The sequence below is a fragment of the Cydia strobilella genome, chromosome 1, assembly GCF_947568885.1.
Source record: "Cydia strobilella chromosome 1, ilCydStro3.1, whole genome shotgun sequence".
Classification (NCBI taxonomy): domain Eukaryota; kingdom Metazoa; phylum Arthropoda; class Insecta; order Lepidoptera; family Tortricidae; genus Cydia; species Cydia strobilella.
In genome coordinates, this window is record NC_086041.1 from 17,739,233 (window position 1) to 17,762,870 (window position 23,638).

At 37.0% G+C, this 23,638-nt stretch overlaps 2 protein-coding genes across 2 annotated transcripts in view; one reads left to right on the forward strand and one right to left on the reverse strand.

Annotated features, from left to right (window-relative positions):
* The window catches only part of LOC134748947 (gamma-aminobutyric acid type B receptor subunit 2), a 320,538-nt gene that overhangs the window by 91,252 nt on the left and 205,648 nt on the right, over positions 1-23,638 (reverse strand). The gene's annotated exons all lie outside the window — the stretch shown is intronic.
* Positions 22,893-23,638, forward strand: part of LOC134746221 (putative fatty acyl-CoA reductase CG5065) — a 36,333-nt gene continuing 35,587 nt past the window's right edge. Inside the window, exon 1 of the mRNA XM_063680551.1 lies at positions 22,893-23,143. Coding sequence (XP_063536621.1) covers positions 23,051-23,143 — 93 coding nt within the window. The 5' untranslated portion in view covers positions 22,893-23,050. The remainder of the gene's footprint in view (positions 23,144-23,638) is intronic.

Sequence of the window (23,638 nt, forward strand, 5' to 3'; positions counted from 1 at the left end):
AAACCATAGGTGATAGTTTGGTAGATATTAAAGGATATGCTTTATACAGACATGATAGAATTAAAGGAACGGGCTGGGGAGGAGTCTCTATATACATATCTCATACGCTTTACGGCAGACCCATACAACTAATCCCGCACCCGATTTATATCTCTCACCCCCCGGTCGAGGCATTGTGGCTAAAATTGAAATATGAAAGTTATACAATTACAATTGCAGGAATATATCGCCCAACACATTACACGTCTGAAGAAACTGATAGAATATTATTTGAAACAATTAATCAAGCTTCTATGGATCCCAACCCTTTGATAATAATGGGTGATTTTAACTTGCCTGACCTCAAGTGGCCGTTGGATGATGTTGATACCGATAAGTACAATACGCTACATGCTAACTTTCTTGATATGTTTGTAAACAGTAACCTAAACCAACTAGTGACCGAAATAACAAGGAAGCGAAATAGCGAGGAATCTTTACTTGACCTAATTATGTGCAACGAAGAAAACCTTTGTACTAAAGTACAATACTACCCTAATATAGGAAAAAGCGACCACCTAGTACTCCTAGCAACATTACAGATTGAGCTAAAATCAAACAGAAGTACCTGTACGCAACAAGTAAGAAGAAACTTTTTTAAAGCTGATTGTCAGGAAATTATGAACACTATAAACACATCAGATTGCACAGACACGGTCAACATCGACGAAGCTTGGAAACAATTTAGGTCAAAATCACACACTGCTATCGAGGCCCATGTACCATTGTCAACTAAAAACAAAAAGATAAATGTAAATAAACCATGGATAACAAAGCAAGTACTAGAACAGGTCGAAAATAAATTAAAACTTTGGAAAGAGTATAAATCAAATGGCTGTGAAAAATCATATAAAGCATATAGAGCTGAAAATAATAAACTGGTGACACTAGTCAGAAAATTAAGAGCTGAATTTGAAAGAGGAGTAGTGAACTGCGGTCCAAAATCGTTTTATAGTTACATTCGTAAGCAGCTATCCTCTGAGGTATCCGTGCCTCCTTCACTGAGAGATGAGAAAGGGGATATCACGAACGATCAGAAAGTTGCTGCCGAGCTTTTTGCTCATCAATTTGAGAAATCCTTTGTTCGTGAACCAGCACACATGGACATTCCGGACGTTCAGATGCCTCGTGTAGAAAATTCAATCGAATCAGTATGCTTCACGTCTGAGAACGTGGCAAAAACGTTAGCAACATTTAGCGACTCCACCTCAATGGGCCCGGATACTCTACCCTCTATTTTTCTTAAAAAGTGCAGTAGCGTGCTTGTCCATGAGCTGGCTTATATAATGAGTTTATCCCTCAAGAATGGAACCCTACCTCGAGACTGGAAGGAAGCACATGTCACTCCCATATACAAGAAGGGTGATAAGTTCGTTGCTGCTAACTATCGTCAGATCAGCCTCACAAGTATAGTCTGCAAAACCATGGAAAAAATTATAGTCACTGAATTGCGAAATTTCATAAGTAAAGAGAATGTAATTATCAACAAGCAGCATGGCTTCATACCAAAAAGATCCACAGTGACAAATCTTCTTGTATGTCTTGATAAGTGGACACGTGACTGGGACAATCGTCAGCCTACGGACGTCATATATTTAGACTACGAAAAGGCATTTGATCGTGTACGTATTCGAAGGCTTATTGCGAAATTGGAGCGCTTTGGGATTCGTGGTCAGCTCCTTGAATGGATATCGGACTTTCTAACCCACAGGATATTTAAAGTAAGAGTAGGGGAAACTCTATCGAATGCACACAACGTCTATAGTGGTGTTCCTCAGGGATCAGTGCTTGGACCAATCCTGTTTGGCATATTTATAACAGATTTGAAGAGTGTAGTACAGTCGGAACTGTCAATATTTGCTGATGACACCAAAGTTATGGGTAATCCATTAGTAACTCATAATATTATCCAGAGTGATTTAGATCGCATAATTCAGTGGACTAAAGACTGGCTCATATCACTAAATGCTGACAAGTGCACAGTTCTACACATAGGTAATACAAACCCTAAACTAAATTACCACATTGACTCTGTTCCCCTTCAAGCAGTAGCTAGTCAAAGAGATCTGGGCATCATTGTTTCACAAAACTTGAAATGGGACACGCATATCACTAAAATCACCAAGAGAGCAAATTCTATGCTGTATATGATCCGGAAAGCATTCCATGTAATTACTAAGGACCTATTTATTAGAATATACAAGTCATAACTTCGCCCTTTACTTGAGTATGCTTTTCAGATATGGTCCCCCTACTTTAAAAAGGACATCACATTGCTGGAAAAGGTACAGCGAAGAGCAACGAAAATGGTTGCTTCATTGTAATAAGTTTTTAAATAAAACACAACTTAGGGAAAATGCTTACTTTTACTCCATAATCATTCTAATCACAGATGACATAAAATCGAGCGGTAACAGTCCCCTTTTTCAAAAGTTTACTTAATTACAAAAGAAGTTTATATGAAAACTTAATTACAAATTTAACCTATCCGGCGCTCTTCGCGGTCTAGCTGACCTTCTTAACGTTGGGCTGGCTGTTACCTCCACAGGCTCCACATTAACGTCCCTTCCCTCTTCCTCTTCTTTAGCAGCTGGACTACACTCTGGTACTGCACTTCTAGCGTTTTCACTATTGTAGTCGGAATCTAGAGGTGCTTCTCTATTATCAAAATTCTCCTCGGTAAAAGGCTGACCTGATGGCTCCTCACTCAAAGTTTCAGGACTTGTTTCATTTTCTACAGGTATGTCTGATTCGTATTCTACATTTGGGCTAAAACAAGGCCTCAGGGAGGACGCATGGTAATATTTAAGAATACCCTCAACATTTACTACATACCTAACAGCACTCAATTGCTTGAAAACAAGTCCTTTGACCCAACCCTTTCCTTTACTCAACTCCTTGCACCATACTCTATCCCCAACCTTAAAGTTAATTAATACTTGCTCTCTATTTTCTTTATGAGATTTTCTAGAAATTATATTATGTGGCTTCATTTAATCAAATCTGGTTCTAGGTTTTTGTTTAAATAAAATTTCATTAGGCGACATTCCAGTTGCATTAGGTGAGTTCCTGTAAGTAAAAAGGAAGTTCTGCAAACGTACTTCTCTAGATAACTTAGGATTAAGGTTCTCTAATCGAAGTAAGAATTTTTTAATGGTATAAACGGTCCGTTCCGCTAATCCATTGGATTGAGGGTGGTATTGAGGAGTCTTGAGTGCTTCACATCCATTAGCTTTTAAAAAACTTACAAATTCCCTCGAGTTAAAGGGTGGACCATTGTCACTAACTAATTCGGCTGGTATCCCTATAAAAGCAAACGTCTCACATAATTTTTCAATAACTTGTGGAGCTGTGGTACCCTGCATAATATGTACATCCATATTTACTGACTGTACTTTTTCTTCCAGCTCTTTTACATTTTTCTTGCTGTACTCAGCAGCCTTGCACAATTCCACTGCAGTGTCTAAACTCAGTTCTTTTTCTCGCAGCAATCTCTCTTTAATACTTGCTTCTCTTACCCCTATCACCAGCATGTCTCTTACCATTCTGTCTTCTTCTTTGAAGTTGCATGTTTTGGCAGCATTTTTTAATCTTAAAACAAATCGTTCCACCGGTTCATCTGGCTCTTGTCGTAAATTATAAAATCTGTAGCTGTTCACGACGGTGTTAGTTTTGTTGTTAAAATGTTCGTCAAACTTTCCAAGCAACCCAACCCATTTTAATGTAGAATTGCCACTCATACCATTGTAAATCTCTAAAATATCTTCTCCCGCGCAGGTTAAGAAAATCGCCACCTTTTTTCGTCTGTCCCCTGTTCCAACTCCGTGGCCTGTATGTATAAATTGAATAATTGTTTATATTTTTTCCAAGCCTCCGCATCTTCAATTTTGTATCCTTTAGGAGGCTGCAACCCCAGGGTTAATACGGGCGTATCATTCTCCCCTTTGCCTGGTCCACAAAGGTTTTATTTTCTTCACTAAGACTTATATATTTACCACTTAGGTTTCTTGTTATTCTCTGTTTTCACCTGACACCATGTTTTATATGAAATATCAGATTTGTGTTAAATAAAAGATAGTTTATTAAGCTCACGAAAATGTATTTCTTGACGCCATGTTCTAAGTGTCATTGCCACAGATTATGCCATATATATGACACATATGTCACACTGATTGATGTATGTTAGCTATTACTTGCTCTTTTGCACTCATTATAATATTTCTATTGCTCCCACGACAACTTATTTTTTTTAATTATCTTAGATTGTTCGCGGCCAGTCACACCGACTATCAGTCCGCCGGACGATATCGGCCTGTCAGTTAGAACAAAATTATGACAGTCCCGAACAACTGACAGGCCGGTATCGTCCGGCAGACTGATAGTCAGTGGGCCCCTTTACGGCTGTTCCTGATTTTGCAGCCGTCTCGTTTGGTCATACAAAGTATATCGTAAAAAAATTGGCTTTTGGTATAATTTTTTGGTCCTACTGGTGGTGGTTTGGACTGAATGGAAATTAATGAATGGTTTTACGGAAATGTGTCCTTCATGAACATCATTGGGATTTAGCCGGAACATAGGTTCAATCGTCAATAAATCTTTGAGTATTTTATTCAGCTAACTTTTATAAACTTATTGGTTACCCCTTTTGGCATGTTCCTCTTGGTCCTTTACATATCTAGAAGCAGTTTGTTGCACATATGGTTTTAAACCCAGTTCGTTCTTTTATCATTCTGGCGACAGACGACTTTGATACTTTTAATTTATCCGCTGCCACTCTGACGGACGTTAAAGTAGTGTTATCAAAGATAGATTTAACTCGGTTTATATTTCGATGATTGTCCTATTTCTAACCGGAACCTTCTTAAAACTAACCTCACCCGTTTCTTCATAAAGTCTATATATATACTAGTTTGTCTAGCTTTTCCTTGAAGAAAGAAAGTGTTTAACTATATCCTTTTTAGTATGAGACTCGTAAAATAAAGGCAATTCTGAATAATCCTATTAGCAAATGCTTCATATTCTGATCATTCATTTTGAAAAACTAATATGCAATATCGAAATTCCCGCTTTAAATGACAGATAACGAAATCGTAGATGCAACGATACCAAAACTTTCCTTTTGTTTTAATAATACTTTGAAAGTTGTCTCAAACATTATTAATCTTGAACTTTGGGCATAGTTCCATTTGTATGGAAATCGTCACCGCCACGCGCTTTAAATGTTTGTTATGCATGGTACGATCTCGTGGCTACCGGGCCAAATCAGCTTTGTTTGACATGAGAAACAATCGTGCCAAGCGGCATCGCCTGAGACAAAAGTGCATACTCAATGCGCCTACTTACCCTTACTATATACGTGGTGAGCCGATTTATTTGCTCCGTCCATCCGATGAACTTTTACATTCGTCCGATATTGCCGCATGGATGCTCTTTGTGCATGGTTAAATCCAGTTCGGTAGGTATGTATATATCTTGATAAGGGGATAATATTAGATCTATTAATCAACTTTCCTCCTCCTGTTAAAACATTTCTGACATTATTCACATACATATGCATGTATAAAAGACATTAGTTTGATTTTGTACATACTTAAAGGGTTATTTCAATCTCTAGCACAGTGTCAAGGTGAATATACGAGGGGCTTCGAGAAAGCGACAAACATACTCGAATTTAAAAAAAGCTAAGTTACTTAAAAAGTATCCATCATATGCAGCGTAATGTCCAGCGCCACCAAGAGTTCCTACAGACACGTTCCTGAACAATTACTTATAGTTTTTTTAAGGCTAGGTAGGTAGGTATTTAGACACGTGACTAATTAGCTACCTAAAAGCGTTAAGTGTAGCGTATTCGGTCGGCAGCTAAGTGTTTGTCTCGGGCGAAACTACGTTTCATTGGCTCTCGAATCTGTAGATGGGTAAGGGTAGTTGAAACCTTTTAACCGACCCTGGATTTGATTACGAGAGAAGGTTAGGGGTCGGGTTTGTTCACCTAATGACCTTTGCTCCTCTCAGCGCTGGCTGATGTTAATTATATTTTGCAGGTTTAGCTTTTGTACGCGACTTAGTCTCTAGGGCATCGTTTGTCACGGTCCCAACATTTTTTAAATATCGTGATCGGCGACCCTTTATTACTGAGTGAATATAATTATTAATTTTTTACAGGTACACTTATCTCCAATTTAGTTTGTGGTATTTATAGTTTACAAAATATTTTATCAAGCCACATATTTTGACCAAGGTGTAGAGTTTGTGAAGTTAGGGCTTGTAGTTAGAAGCTTGGCTCTACATGTGATCTGATAACTTTTTGACAGTGCAAGCCTTATGTACAACATTCGTCTTGGCAACATTTTAAGTGATAATGTTTTTGGGGATTCCAATTGCGGCAAAGAGGACAGTAAACATGTTCATTGTTAAGACGAAAGTGGAGGACCCGCGCGAAATCGCCTTTTCATCAACTTTTCATACAAACGTAGTCGTCATTATCCTCTGATTAATATTATTGAAAATGTTTTAACACAATAGGTTGTATATCAATCACGACATCACGAGTCATAAAATCTGTTTTTCGCTTCTAATTTTTACAATAATCAAAAAATCTAAAACAGTCAAACGTATGATAGCTATGGTTAATATACATTAAATTATGCAAAAATATATTCCATAATGTCAATATCCAGAGAGGAAAATGAGGACTAAGTTTGTATGGAGAAGCAACCGACCCCTTTCCTCTAAAGCATATTGGGATCTGGACAAGATTGTCCGCCATCTGCTATATAAGTTTTCTCAGTTATTTCTGACACATAGCCCGTCGTAAACCAGAAACTTAGATATAAGCGGGCAGCGGTTGGAAAAGTGGATGGCTTAAGATATCTTAGATTGGAAGTCCCTTAACCGATGGACGGACCGGGTTAGGTACCTAAAATAGGTATAGGGTAAGACCTCCAGTGAATGAACAATTAAGCAATTATCCAAGTTTGAAAAATCATTTCTCAGCATTCATTAATAATTTGAATAATTAATTGCAATTTAATCAACCCTCATTTAATAATTAAGAAAGTAATTTCTGCGATTTTTTATTACTTTCATAGTTTTTGAGTTATAACATTATTTATCAAAAAGTACCCAAAAACCTAATGATTGAACATGAAAACTAGTGAATGAACACCGCAAAATCCAGTGAATGAACATAATTTCGATCTTTTTAATCATCATTAAAAAGACATTTAAACACAAAACCCGTTTCCAGCTCAATTCTAGTAGGTATAGCGAAAGCGTTCATATCTTTTTATCCCCTCTATTTGATATTAAATATATAAGAATGTAATAAAATCATGGTTATTCACCAATAACACAGAAATCTGTTACATATTAATAAGAAAAAGAGATCAATATTTAAAACAAGAAACAACAGGCTCGGAAGTCACTCGGTGTCATGGGTGTAAGGATCTTTAACACCCTTCCGAAAGAGGTCATTGACTCAGCTAGTGAGGCAATATTTGTAAACAAACTTAAAAAAATGCTAATTTGTTTAGCTTGTTACACAATAAACGAATTTATATTCAGAACTGCTGATGTCCCAAACTGATGTAATTTCAAAAAATAAATTAAAACAATGTAAAATAACTGAATAATTTAATATTGTGATAATTACCTCTATTATGTATTATTGTAATAATGATGTGTATGCTGTGTGACGTGTAAAATTATTCATAATTTTATCAATAAATTTCTCATTCTCATTCTCTCATTCTCTTTCTCACAACGTGCATATTTTGATGGAAAAGGTCAGGCTCAGCAAATAATGCTTAAAATAATAGACTTTTCATTCCGTTGTTCGTGGTTACATTGTTCATACATAGAATTAGTAGAAACCCAATGAATGAACAAGCCAAATTTTGTACTGTTCATACATAGGCATGAAAAATCTAGTAAATGGACTATAGAAATTTGGTTTGTTCCAATACTGGCTGAATGAATCAGAATCGTTTTCTATGCAGAATCACAAAAAACAAACTCAATTCCATTTCGTTTACATATAAATTTAGAAAAAATATGAAATCTAGACGACACCAGTGAATGAACACACCGTTCATTTACTGGTTTCAGAACATTTGATAAGCCAGTAATGGAACTCTAAAACATAAAGACTTAATCGCATAATACGCCGACAAAGTGTGCATTTATAGAACCGTTTTTCCCCCGAAGGGTAAAAAACGGATATTTAGGTTCCTGCCGAAGCTTGAACCACATATGAGATAACACCCTTGTAACTCAGCCCTAATTAAGGGAATTTATCAACTTGCAGCGCCATCTAACGCGCCACTCAAGTACTAATGTCGCCCGGTTGCTAGCGCTCGGCTGCTTTCTCGTCCGTACCATATATATAATCCGGCAAGGCCCTTAGGCGTGGTTCAAGCTTCGGCAGGAACCTAAATATCCGTTTTTTACCCTTCCGGGGAAAAACGGTTCTATTTAGGTATCCTTGCCTCCCGCTTGAACCACATATGAGACGTGTTTAAACCTCTGCCGGCGCTGGCCCGAGCGTACTGTGACTGATAGTGATAATATTAATGCAAAAATCACATAATAAGAATATCGGCTTGAAAAATTGTTTAAACTGTACTAAAAGATTGTTTGCGTCAAACCTTAATGACTAGAATTTCCTCATTTGTAATTATCGATAGATACGACAATCGTTAGCACTGACTGGCAATATAACTAAAGTTATTCATTGCGACTATGTAAGTATGCTGAATCACATCTGTAGCTACGCGAGCTGTGATGCTTGCAAAGTGAACCCCATCAAGTGAGTTTTATATCAAACCCGTTCACACTACCTCTGATGCTTTCCTTACAACACCCCACTAAGTGAAAAGGATAAATAGGTTATGTTGTATAATGTAATGATAATTATTATTTTACAAAAAAAAGAATACTACTTGTCTACTGCTTAACACAATGAAATATAGAACTGCCGATCCATCCAAAAATCTTTTCGTCGTTTCAATTCGTAACTAATTGAAAAATCCCTGGGTCCTCTCTGATTTAAAGTATTTTCTATCATGAAATAAAACTATGAAAACGGATTATATCGCGTATATTGAATTTATAATACATCCCGACGTTTCGAACTCTTTACAGCGTTCGTGGTCAACGGGTGACTGAGGAAAAATTACAAAATGCAAAAATACCCACATACTAAAATAATGAACAATCATAGACTACAAACTTTAAGGCTGGTTGTACATGCAAAATCGGTTCATAAGGCTAGTTATACACTATAATTATTTTTCAAGTAAAGATATATATATATACGCGATAAAAAAACTATGCCGGCTCCAACCCTACACCACGGACCCGAGAAGATTTAATTCCCTCCTAAATTGTAGGAGGGTATCCCAATATGGGACCGGCAACAAACTCGGCGGGACACATCTTTTCAAAACATCAGAATGTCCAGCATCATCCAACACTACGGTCTCACAGTCTATGTCTCGCTTGCTCCTTTATCAGGTGGACTACAGGATCCCAAGCTGGTGGTAGAGAAAAGCCATCTTCCCTATTAAAGTTTGGATATTTCTTAATCTCAATGGCCTCGCGCAGCATTCTGGGTATGTAACGCTTCTCCTTGGCAAGAACCAGAGGCTTATCAAACTTGATTGAGTGATTGGCTTTATCCATGACATGCTCACAGACAGCAGACCTAGGTCGACGGTGCTTGACATCAGCTATGTGTTCCTTCACCCGAGTGGAAATGCTCCGTTTCGTCTGCCCGACATATGATAGGCCACACTCACGGTCCAGCCTGTACACTCCTGCAGTCTGTAGAGGGGTATTGCATTTTTCATAGTTTTATTTCATGAGTAACTATCGCGGTAACCGAAGACAATATTATTTTCTATCAATTAAATGTAAATTGGTAAGTATAGGTCAGATGTAATGTAATATGTATTTTAATATGCACGAATAACCAAATGTTTGTATTTTTAGACATTAATAGTTATTTACTATACCGGCTTCATTTGTACATAGCCCACTACATAATGACAACAAATTCCGTAAATGTGTTGAAAATTATATGTATACCTACATAATGTGTTTATTTGCGGAAATAATTGAATTTTATTTCAAATCGAGTACTGCTCTGCCTGAAAGTAGCGTCAGAAAATGAAGAAGAAAATACATCAGTTCACGATTTAGCACTTTACTATCTAGTAACAACTCTCAGCTAGTAGTAGTTTCAACTGAGCCGATAATACATCCTTATTGATTGGTTTTAGGTGAGGGTTGCTTTAAAAACAACCATATTAATGTTAAGCTATGAATAGTTAATAATTCTTATATGAAATGGTAGGCTCCTACTTATTTTAAGTGTCAATTATGCTGCTAAATTTACTATCCACAGATAACTGAAAACATGCCATTAGGCTGGTACCGCTTCAACTGAGCTTATATTATATACTTGACAGTCATGCAAGCGAATGTAACAAATGGCGAATGAACAGAATTACTGAGTACTGACACGCAGGTGACAATCGTATGGTGGCGATGATTGTAAATTTAAAGTGATGCTGACAACTCCAGTTGTTGTGGATGGCATCTCTCCATGATACTTACTTTATCTGAAGATACGTCTACCAAGTAGAATATTTTAGAAGATATTTTAATCATTGAATCATTCCAATGCGTTCACCTATAATCTTTAGGTTTGTAATTTTAGGTTGTTTAACGTTCACTCTTTCTGGTGGCGAATTGATTCCCAAAATGAAGATTTTATGGTTCTGTGGGACTTCTATTTTTGGTATAAATAAATAATCAATCAACAAATAAGAAAGAAAACTAATTATATTTTCTTGTGACAAATCAAAGAACAATATTTTACATCAGTCAGTTTTTGATAAACGAGAAGTACATAATCGGTTTAGCGGCCTGCGTTCGCAGGCGGACGTAAGCCGACCAAAGAGGTTCGCCACAGTTCGCGCGCTGGTAGTGGATTGTACAAGTTTATTGTTAGTCTTAGCACACTTTGTGTTTTTTTTTTGTGCTTTCGTACCTATACATACGATCTTCTAATAAGAGCGTAAACACCTCTTGACTGGCCACGGAAGACTTCTTGAATAAGAATAGACGAGGTGAAAATATCCACTTTAGATTGTAGTGCAACCTATTAAAACCAATTGCGAAACTTTCGTGAGACTAAGACAAATTACATTACATTACAGTATTATTTGTTTATGTAGGGAACCCACCGCACAAACCACGGGTCGAGCTTCATAACGTCATCTAATCTCAAGTGCTGCGCTAGCGCCGTCACGCGTGTGGTGCCGTGGCACAGTTCCTGTTGACCCTTGACGCGTGTAGATGCATTCATTACCAAATATTAATTTTGATTAGAGATTTAGCAATGCAAGGGGAAGTTGTATGTTGTTTATTGACGTTCATGCAATAGTGCCATCAGGCAGAGTATAGTGCTACAAATATTTATTTACCGCCCCTGTAATCAGTTTGACATATACTCACAAATAAAAAGACTTTGAACTTTGTGTATCAGTTGAATTTAGACTGTTTTTATTATCTTGAAGGAACCCTAGGACTAATCAGTCATCATGATGCCCCCAAATAGACAATTATTTGATGATCTAGGCCTTTCTGCGACATATTATTTGTCACTTCGTTGACGTAAAGTCATCATGATGCCCCCAAATAGACAATTATTTGATGATCTAGGCCTTTCTGCGACATATTATTTGTCACTTCGTTGACGTAAAGCTGATATATATCTAGACATCTCATATTTAGTATATTTAATGAATGTATCATGAATATATAAATATATGAATTGTAGTTGTCTTCACAAGTAATGCTGTAATTCGATTAGCAGCGCGTCTGCCCTATATCCAAGACACAATGATTTTGTAGGGTACTACAAACCTACAACACTACTTGATTGCATTGACGATGATGTTTACAATTGCGAGTACATGCCATACGAGACCTGTTACAACAGTATGCTGTAAGCCCTGGACTGCTGTAAGCCCTGGATTTCCACCTTTCAGTTAAGCTTGTAGTACTTAGATCTGGCAATGACAACAGAACTAGTGTTGATTTTTAGAGTATATTGCACTCCATTTAACCGGCGAGCATATTGTAGTCATGAGACACTACTAGAATCATATTCGGCTTAGATCTTGCGCGATCCTTTGATGAGCGTTCTAACGTTATTATCAAGCCTCTGATTCCATGCACTGGTATCTATTTGGGATTTGACCTAGTTGACTCGTCTTTTTAAGGATGTTCTCTTTCGGGTATTCCTCTAAGAACCTTAGTTATATTATCTTAGTTTAGGTACTAACATAGTAATTTAAGTATATTTGTAACTAACAAAATATGGATTGTATTATTGTCCGAAATAAATGTTTTTTTTTTTTATTTATTTATTTATTACATATTATCTTGAATTTGGGTGCCTTTGGCCTAAAATGCCGTATGTTATTTTGTAAAAGCATGTGACTACTTCGTTATCTGGAAGGGAAACATCTCATCTAGAAATCGAAAGAAGGGTTTGTATTTCCGATCCGTGCTCTTTTCGAATCAGGTATCTGCTATCGGTGACTGCCTGCAAATATTACTCTTGTATGTACGTTTGCGTACGTTGTACCTTTGTATGTACATAATAATGGCTTGCCCCGCAGTCCACATGGTTTCAAAGTTTTTGAAGTGATTTCATTTATTTGTCTTATTAGAAAATCAAACAAACCCTCGGAGCAATTAACGAGTTTTATTGTTTTCTCATGTGTAGTCGTTTGAGTTAAAGACTTCCAAGTTCATTTAGATACAAAGCCGTGGACCGTGGCTGTTGGTTCGACGGTTTAGTTCCCTTAGTCGGCTTCACTAATTTAATTCGTGATTTTTCGGTACACAGGATCAGTAAGTCCACTCTAACTGAACTACCGAAAAATCTTTTCATAAATTCTTTCTTTATTTACATAAAGGGAAGCTTCGTCAGAAATATAACATCTACCACTAACGAAACCATGTTTCCACTTCTATTGATCAATCATGGGTAACAATGCGGAAGGCCATACTAAATTAGTATTGTAGTCCTTTTAGTCATTCTGTGAAAGCACCTCCTACAAATACCATTCCGTTTCCGATAGTTATTAACTATAACGTTTGCGGTCAACGTATTATGATTTAAAACCCGCTGCTAAGATAATTTTCCAAAGTGGAGCTCTTTACTTACAGCATTTGAAGCTGAGTTCACAAGTTTCTATCTGATTGATGTGAATAGAGCATTATAAATGCTTTTGTTAGTTCGGCCTTTTGAACGGAATGTGATAGAAGGTATGTTTTCTACGTGTTACTCTTAGTTCGGTGGTCTCTGTGTGACAGCTACTTAGTAGACGTTTTGAAATATATATAATTTCTAGACTAGCGCAAAGGTTTCGCTTTGTGACAGGCCGCTATTTTGTAGCTATAGACTATAGTCAACATTAGAAGAGGATACAGGAGATGCTTTAGTATCCCCAAAAAGACTATCAAAACCTGTCTCACGGGACGACGTTACGTCGCCTCACGGGACGACGCTATGTCGTCTCACGGGACGACGCTTTGTCGTCTCACGGGACGACGTTACGTCGCCTCACGGGACGACGCTATGTCGTCTCACGGGACGACGCCATGTCGTCTCAAGGGACGACGCCATGTCGTCACACGGGAAGTATAGGAAGGTCACTGCGTCTCGTCGCTGGGCCATGGGCACCGAGCAGAATGTCACGAAGTCGAAGGTATTCAAAACATTTTCACGATTTGAAATTTCTCGATCTTTTTTAAACTTGCTTTGTAAATTTGCTTTGTAAACATGTTGCTCGGCTGAGTTACAAAAGCGTACTGACGAGAAAGCAGCCGAGCGCTAGCAACCGGGCGACATTAGTACTTGAGTGGCGCGTTAGATGGCGCTGCAAGTTGATAAATTCCCTTAATTAGGGCTGAGTTACAAGGGTGTTATCTCATATGTGGTTCAAGCGGGAGGCAAGGATACCTAAATAGAAGGTTTAACTCTTAATCTATCCAAATAACTAAACTTTGTACGGGTAAACATTAAATAAGCACTTCATATGTTGCTCCAAACGTACACTGTTCTTATCTGGGATCTAATTTTTCCATACAAAACTTCAAAACCAGAAACACGTAAACTTCAAACGCCAGTCACATTCAAACTGGTTGAAAATAAATTTATCACGGATTACCATTGCATAGGAAATATAGTTGTTTATAAGAAAAAACATACGACAAGTGGTAAAAATTGCTATATTTCTTATTTTAGACAAAAAACGTGAATTTGTTCATTCACTGGGGGATGTTCATTCACTGGAGGGTTTACCCTACTAGACTAGTATGTATAAGGATCTTACTGCAAGATGAACGCGAATGAATAGATACTAACATACAAATTGTATAATTAATATTATTCAAATATCGGTTTAATATCAGGTGCACGTTCGAATTGTCCTGTCAGATTCGCACAGTGAGTTGAGTACTGTTAAAGCATAATTTCTTTGGAATAAAAAAAGTAGATTGGATCAGAATTCTTAAGAATCTAATCATCAGATACCTACCTAAAACATGTTTACTTCATGATTATCTTAAATGAAGTTTTATTTTTTTGTGTGTCTTTAAGATGTACCTTTATCTAACCTAATGTCATCTAACCAAACAACCTATAAAAATGTAAATAGTTTTTCCTTTTTAGGGTTCCGTACCTCAAAAGGAAAAAACGGAACCCTTATAGGATCACTCGTGCGTCTGTCTGTCTGTCTGTCCGTATGTCACAGCCTATTTTCTCCAAAACGACTGGACCAATTAAGTTGAAATACACATATGTAAGTTTGTAACCCAAAGATGGACATGTAACGTAAACAAATTAATTTTAAACACGGGTGCCACTTTTGGGGGGTAAATGAGAAAATTAAAAAATAAAGGTCAAACTATATCGTGTTACATATCAAATGAAAGAGCTCATTGTGAAAATCTTTTTCCTTTTGAGGTATGGAACCCTAAAAATCAACGAGGATCAACTCTGGCCAACGTGCATGGGACATGAACCCACATCCTTGGACTGCCGATCTACTTGTAATGCGTTACCATTTGGAATTTTGGATCGGCAGTCCAAGGATGTGGGTTCGAATCCCACGTTGGCCAGAGTTGATCATCGTTGATTTTTTCGTCGTGATTCACATCTGTATTTACAATTTATAGAACCTATAGTGGCTATAGTAATATACATAATACTAATAACGTGTCAATCGAAGATTGTTGGGTGAATTGTAAGAAAATTTTATATGTTATATTGCCTGTAACACAGGTCTGTAATTAGCCTTAAGGTGGTTCGACTAGGTTACCCAAAGCTTAAACCCCGCTAGATGGCGTCACTTTCGCAAATTTTCAGGTTTTATTTTTTTGTGGAATAGTGTTGGTATCTGTATACTTAAAAGTATGTTTAGCGCACTCTTTACATAAATATTGAACTATTATAATAAACATTGAATACTTCATTGTGCAAAAACCACCTTTAATGTCGACAGTGTTTCTGTCATGCTATTTCCTACTATTACTCACACATGCAAACAGTGTTTCCGTAATGCTTGTAGTAGACAATTTCATGCAGTGTAAGTATGCTGCAATGGCGTTGCGGTATGTTCGGGGAAATACGTGTAAGAGGATTCGGGTTTAAGACTGGTACGACAGGGGTACTTTTTTTTGTCCTTTTTGTGTTATCTTATCTTTCTTATACCTTTTCTTATTCGAATTCTTGTCCGATTCCGATATAACCGAAACATATTTCAGTGATATCGGAAACGGCTCTAACGATTTCGATGAAATTTGCTCTAAGGGGTTCGATCTAGCTAGGTCTTATCTCTGGGAAATTTTGAGTTTTCACTTATGTTTTCCGAGCAAAGCTCGGTCTCCCAGGTATTCAGTATTATTAATAAATTAGTTTATTAACGTTTTATAAAAATATGTGACGTTTTGAACTAAAAGGTACCACATTGTCGGTTGTCGATTAGGTTGATTTCATTTTGAAGCTTTATGGAAATAGCGTCTTATTGACAACAATAAGTTTGGTTGAAAACGCCACATATATTGAAAACCTGACTTTCACAAATCTCACCTTTTTGGGTTCTTCCAACTCAGAATAACTAGCATATTTATATTGAATCCTGATGCTAATATATAAAACATGTCCCAAATATTTTTGTATAGATGTTTTACTTTGTACTACGTCACGCAAACTGGGAAAATTTGTTGATACTAAAACATGACGTGATGGAATCGATATTTTAGGATATCTTTTTATGTTAGGATTAGGATGGAGAATACTGACGATTCTTAGTAGCACTAGCCCAAGGAAGTCCAGGTTTGTAATTGTCAGGTATCAGTTTTTTTTAAAGCTTTAAATATAGTTCTACAAGTAAAGCAATCCCTTACTGCCCAGCCTCTATAGTATTTTTCAAACTGGAAGGGTACGATGATAGATTTCATCTCCATACAATTTATAACCTAAAAATGCCAAACGTTGCAAAATTATATTGAATTGACATCTATCATCGTACCCTTGCAGTTTGAAATAGTTATTTACGATACAAGTGCGGAAAAGAGAAAATTCGAAACGAGTGGCGATAAATTAAAACACGACCGCAGGGAGTGTTCTAAATCGACACGTTGCGAATTACCTATTCGCACGTGTATCGTACAACGTTTTAAAGTACATATGGCCCCTTAAACTTTCGACATATGCACGAAAAGTGCTCTGTACGCACTAGGGCGAGAAATTTCACCATATGTACTGTAATAGTTATTTACGATACAAGTGCGGAAAAGAGGAAATTCGAAACGAGTGGCGATACATTAAAACACGACCGCAGGGAGTGTTTTAAATCTACACGAGTTGCGAATTACCTATTCGCACGTGTATCGTTCAACGTTTTACAGTACATATGGCCCTTTAAACTTTCGACATATGCACGAAATATGCTCATTTACGCACTAGTGCGAGAAAGTAGCACCATATGTACTGTAAAATACTTATCCCCTCACTAGCTCGGAAAGCCGTCTTTTATCCTTTAAAACAAGCGGGGAAAAACGCATTTTATCCACTAGTGGGGAAAGTAATTTGACCTTGGATGGAGCGTGTTTAAGTAGCTTGACAGAAACAAAACGTAAAACGCTCATAATAATGGTTCGTTCGATATTAATTATCATTAAATAAATGGTTTGAGAATCTAATAAAAATACCAGATTTAGTTTATTTAATGATTTTAAGTCATAAACCTTAAAATTCCATAATAAACGTTTGTTTTTTAATAATTATGTTAAATATAATTCTGAACGCACAAGTTAAGTCGATGCAATTTCAAAACGCATCATTGACATTTCATACGTCAGAAATGTCAACATTGTCAACAAAAATTTTACTTAAAAACTTCTCACGTAAAAGTACAGAATATCCAGAGTTTTTTGTTATAGTATCGTAAAAAAATGAGTGATTCAAGTTGATGAAGATGATCTAACGCCTGTGGATGTTGCACTTTCCTCGCTATAGTGAGGGGAAAATACTTTTTAGTACATATGGTGCTACATATACGTTACCGCCCTAGTGCGGTAATTAGTACACTGTACAATACGTGCATATGTCGAAAATGTAAAGGGCCATAATTATGTACTGTAAAACGTTGTACAATACACGTGCGAAAAGGTAATTCGGAACTTGTGTCGATTAAAACACTTCCTTCGGTCGTGTTTCAATTTATCGCCACTCTTTGCCAATTTCCTACTTTTCGCACTTGTATCGTAATGTACTAATAATAAAGTAGTAATTGTAAAATAAAATTAAAACTTTTATATTTTTATTTTTTTGGATTCAAGTAAGTACAGTGAGTAACAACATTGCATGGCCTTCTAATTATAACTATTATAGAAAATGGGATATTTATCATGTTTATTTATATTATTTATTTCTCGATATTTTGGCCGGTCTTGCAAGACAGGTCGTTGTGGAGATCCCTGGGGAGGCCTATGTCCAGCAGTGGATGTCTTGTTGGTGTAGATGGATTCACACAACAAATGAAATAACATTTTTTTCATATTTGTTATCCGTAGTTGTCCCTGTACCTGAAAGAAAAATAATATCATGATAGCACAAAATCTCTAATGTTATAGGAAGAAAGATGATGCAACAATATGGATTCTAATAAAGTTATCACTTACTTACCTGGTAGTAATAATTGTGTTTTTCATTCATATACAATATTCCATCATTTTCAACCCCAGGAAAGTTTTTATTTTATTGCAGTGAGGATGTCCTGATTTTTTCTGGCTAATGAAGGAAAAAATTTAATTTCCAAGATTGCCTCTTCATTTTACACAATACCTAAAAAACCTAGAGTTAGTGACACATTGACTATTCGGCAACCAAAACAGTAATAATTACATTATATAGGTATTGTTCACTGCTTATTATCCTAGCATTATGGAAGAAGAGAGAATTATTTTCTAAAAAGATCGGCACGAGAAAATTACAATGTACAATGAAGGAGTGAAACTGTACCTTACGACACTTCACCATCATGAATTTCTCTTCAATTGAGAGTGAATTTTCCTGGATTTTCGCGCGCCAGAATACCGATGATTTTTGTAACTTGATTTAGACGTCGCTATCATTTTCAATCCACAAATTCCACAATCGAAGTGACAAGTCACAATCCCATGTGTCAGTGTCAACAAAAAATGCACTAAACATGACGGCACTTCGGCGGGACGGCGCGACGTATTTGTACACGACATTTTTGACACACACATACGTAAAATTGATGAAAAGATAACGTTGATTTATGCATGATTTCTGTATGAAACAGTTTTTCTATTAATTTAGCGCAAACGAATATTCGAAAGTAGATAATACGACGTAAAATATTTATGTCGTAATAGTGTGTAGTGACTTAATTAACGCAGATTGAATTTTGTATGAAACACGACCCACGAGCGTGGGATCGTGGTCGTCTTAATGAGTTAAATGATACCATTGTGTTAATTTTATTTCCCTGTTATGTTAATTGGCTTAGGCAATCGAACGAGCGAGCGAAGCGAAGCCAAGTTCTTACATTCAACTTGCAACACATGGCTGGCTAGGGGCCAGGGGCATGGTTTTATTTCGATATTTCGGTATTTAGATGTTTTTAAACTGAAATATCGGAGGGTAGTTTGTAACGCAATAACTTGTTTATTCATTAAACTAGCTGTTGCTCGCGACTTCTTACGCGTGGATTTGTATGTTGGTGGTTATATATTCTACATGAGCATAATATAGAACATTATGCAGCAAAATATATCAGTAGGGACGGTTAATCATTTGTTAATAATTATACAACGCATGAAATTTGTCTTTCACAAACTACGAAGTTTCAAGACCCTAACTGAAAAAAAAAACCCTCTCGACCCTCTTAGAAGATTTACAAGTCCACTATTTAAAAAAAAAATCTCTCCCGAAACTATTAATACAAACTTTTCAAAAACGGTGTAAGTAATCAGTTTTCGTCTATTTTAATATAATGCCCTTTTTACCAAGTTTCAAGTTCCTAGCTTAAAAGAAAATTTGTACCACATATAAACTTACATCCCCTTTTTAATCCCTTTAGGGGTTGAATTTTTACGTTGAAATAACTTTTTTGGAATCTTCAAAGCATTTGTAATAGATTCACTTTCAACCCCTTTTTAACCCTTTTAGGGGATGAATATTTAAAAACGCTTAAATTACTTTTCTTGTATTCTAATAATATGACTTTATACAAAGATTCAAGTCCCGCACTCAAGAAATATTTGATCTAAATACAAACTTTCAACCCCATTTTTACCACCTTGGGGGATGAATTTTCAATAATGCTGAAAGAAGTTTTTTTCTCTTTTAATTATATATCTTTCTATAAAGTTTGAAGTACCTAGCTTAAAATAAAATTAGGACCACGACAAACTTTCAACCCCTTTTTAACCACTTTAGGGGATGAATTTTTAAAAACGCTGAAATCACTTTTCTTGTATTCTAATAACATGCCTTTATGCAAAGATTCAAGTCGCGCACTTAAAAAAATGTTTGATCTCCATACAAACTTTCTACCCCTTTTTCACCACCTTAAGGGATGAATTTTCAAAAACGCTGAAATTAGATTTCTTCTCTTTTAATGAAATACCTTTCAACGAAGTTTCAAACTCTTAGCTTAAAATATAATTTGGACCCTATACAAACTTTCAACCCCTTTTTAACCCTTTTAAGGAATGAATTTTTAAAAACGCTGAAATGACTTTTCTTGTATTCTAATAATATGCCTTTATACAAAGATTCAAGTCCCACACTCACAAAACTATTTGATCTTCATACAAAATTTCAACCCCTTTCCACCACCTTGGGGGATGAACTTTTAAAAACGCTGAAATGGGTTTTCTTGTTTTTTTATTATAATTAATAAACATTTATATGTATTATAAAATTTGAACCCTAAGACAAACTTTCATCCCCTTTTTAACCCCCTCAGGGGTTGAATTTCCAAAAACGTCAATATTACTTTTTTTTGTAATCGGCTATTATGCCTTTCTAGGAAGTTTCAAAGTATTTGTGATGGATTCAAACTTTCAACCCTTTTTTGACCCATTTAGGGAATGAATTTTTAAAAACGCTGAAATAACTTTTCTTGTATTTTAATAATATGCCTTTATACGAAGTTTCAAGTCCCGCAATAAAAAAAAAGAGCTCCATACAAACTTTCAACCCCTGATTCACCACCTTAGGGGATGAATTTTGAAAACCCCCTTCTTAGTGGATACTAACGTTATAAAAGCTACCTATTGTGCAAAATTCAGCTCTCTAGGTCCAACGGTTTGGGCTGGGCGTTGATTTAAGTGAGTCATTCAGTCAGGACTTTTAAGATTATGAGCAGGCTCAATCAACGGGTCATGAAGCTAGAAGAGCCTAGAAGGCCCAAAAAGCTATTTGTGAGGGGTCTTGCTATATTGGTCAACATTGTAGGATAGATTCGTGATTTCAGCCGAAGGGTACTTTATCTTAAATTAGGTATTCAATTCCAAAGTACTTATCTGTCTGTTTTTAACAAGTCTTGAGTAGAACTGCTAGCGATGCATGCGCAGCAAAAACAGCGTTGGGGATAGCACAGAACCTTGCGGAACGCCAGCGTTAATGTCCATGCTATTGCAGCAGCTTCTGTCTACTACGGCTCGTATGCGTCTGCCAGACAAAAAGCTAGCGATCCATTTGCATAGTCCCTCTGGCAATCCATAAGATGGTAACTTCGACAGGAGACCCCGATGCCAGCCCCGATCTAACGTCTTCGCTATATCTAGGCTAACTGCCAATGCCTCACCTTGACGCTCAATGGCCGAGGCCCAGCGGTGTGTGAGATACACTAGAAGATCACCAGTCTAGCGACCGTGGCGAAAACCATACTGGCGGTCGCTGATCAGGTCGTGTTCTTCTAGGTGTCTCAGGAGCTTTGTGTTGATATACGCTCCATGACCTTAGAGAAAAGGGAGGTAATAGCGATAGGCCTGTAATTCGATGGGTCCGATCTATCGCCTTTTTTAGGCACAAGGTGCACAAGGGCCGTCTTCCACTAAAATGGAACATGCCGTTTGTTGCTAAAGAGTGTGAAAAGACTCGCTGACATGGGACACAACTCAGGAGCACACTGCTTAAGCACAAGTGCTGGAATGCCGTCTGGCCCGCTCGACTTATGAACGTTTAGGGATAGCAACTCCCGCCGAATATCCCTCTGCGTGAATGAGATTCCGGGCATGGAGTATGCACACCGCGGGATGGTGGGCGGCACGGCGCTATTGTGGTCGTTCAGGGTCGAGTTCGAGGCAAAAAGAGTACCAAGAAGATCGGCTTTCTCTTTTGCACAGTGGGCCAGATCACCATCAGCTTTTCGCAGAGGTGGTAAAGACGACTGACAAAAATTCCCCTCGGCAGCTTTGGCGAGCGACCAGAAAGCGCGACTCCCAGAGGGATAGCCCGCTAGCTTGTCACCAATTCTGCCGACGAAATCGAATTTAGCCCTGCCAATGGCTTTTTTACTGGACCTCGAGGCAGCGTTTAATTTGCGTTTCACATCAAAAACGCTCGGATCCTTATTAGCTACGGCCTTGTTCCAAGCCCTGTAAGCGGCTTGCTTGCGAACTGTAGCTTCTTTACAAGGCCGATTAAACCAAGGACGTCGCTTTGCTCCCGCAGCTATTACCGTGTTGGGAATAAAACAATCCATACAACTACTGGTAATCATGGTAGCTCCCAGGTTTAACCGGTTAAGCCCGGGTTAGTGGAATGGTGCAAGTGGGCCTAAGTCCCTTGAAAATAAATAAAAAGAAGAGCCAGTTGCACCAAACACAGTCGCTAAATAAAATTTAGCGAACAGTTTAACGGTGGCAGACGGTTTGGTGCAAGTGGTGCAACCGACCCTTAAAAAACTAAGACAAACTGCCTTCATAAGCCAATTAGCGGTATTTTAAATCATAATTGAATGCACAGATATACATTCTTTATCTTGAAAATTCTATTTTCAACATCATTTGTTTTAGAGATACCGCTATTCGGGCTTATGAGGGCAGCATAACTACTTAACCACAAATAAAAACAATAAGGGTTCCTAGTAAATTGAACCCTAGTAAAAGCCATTGTAGTCGGTCGTAAAGAAATATGACATAAAAAAAATATTGATGGCTTTATTGTCATTGCAATGATATAAAGTCTGACAAATAGCTAACCAAGTACTTAGTATGAGTGTGTAATAGTAATGAAATAACAAGTATCTATATATATAGTGAAACTGCCACTGCTGGGTACTGTTTTTTCTTAACAACAACATAATTGAAGTATGTTTAGTATATGTATACGCTATATTGTATATATTTGACTTTGAATATTTTGTCCTGATTAGCATACTTAAATATGGGTTCAACTACCAATGAGCGTACATCGGTGGCAGGTTTTTTTGAAGGAAAATCTGTTTTTATTACTGGAGTAACAGGATTTCTCGGAAAGGTGAGTGATGTTCAATAGTTATTTGTTTTACAAGTTGTTGTTTAACCTCTCGTGCTAATATTGATATCCGAGCAAGCGAAAGATCGCAAAATTGAACCAAGAGCGTAGCGAGTGGTTCGAAAAGTGGAATCTTGAGCGTTGCGAGAGGTTCAAGGCACGAGGGTTAAACAAATTTTGCCACCGAGTGAAACACAAAAATTTTCACCACAACAACACAAGGAAAATAATAACTGTAAAATATCTAACAAAATCAAACCAAATCAATTCAAAATGAATGTTACTAAATACTTATCATTCAAAATCAACATATAATAGTCATTTCTATCAGCCAACATAAGGAAACAACTCAAAATTTGCATTTGATTACTTTGCCACACATGTAGATAAAATGCATCTTTCTCATCAGTTTTTAAACAATCCAGCTTTTACCAGCTGGGCCGTGTTACATAACTTACACAATAAACTACAACTAATATTATTACACGCGGAACTCTT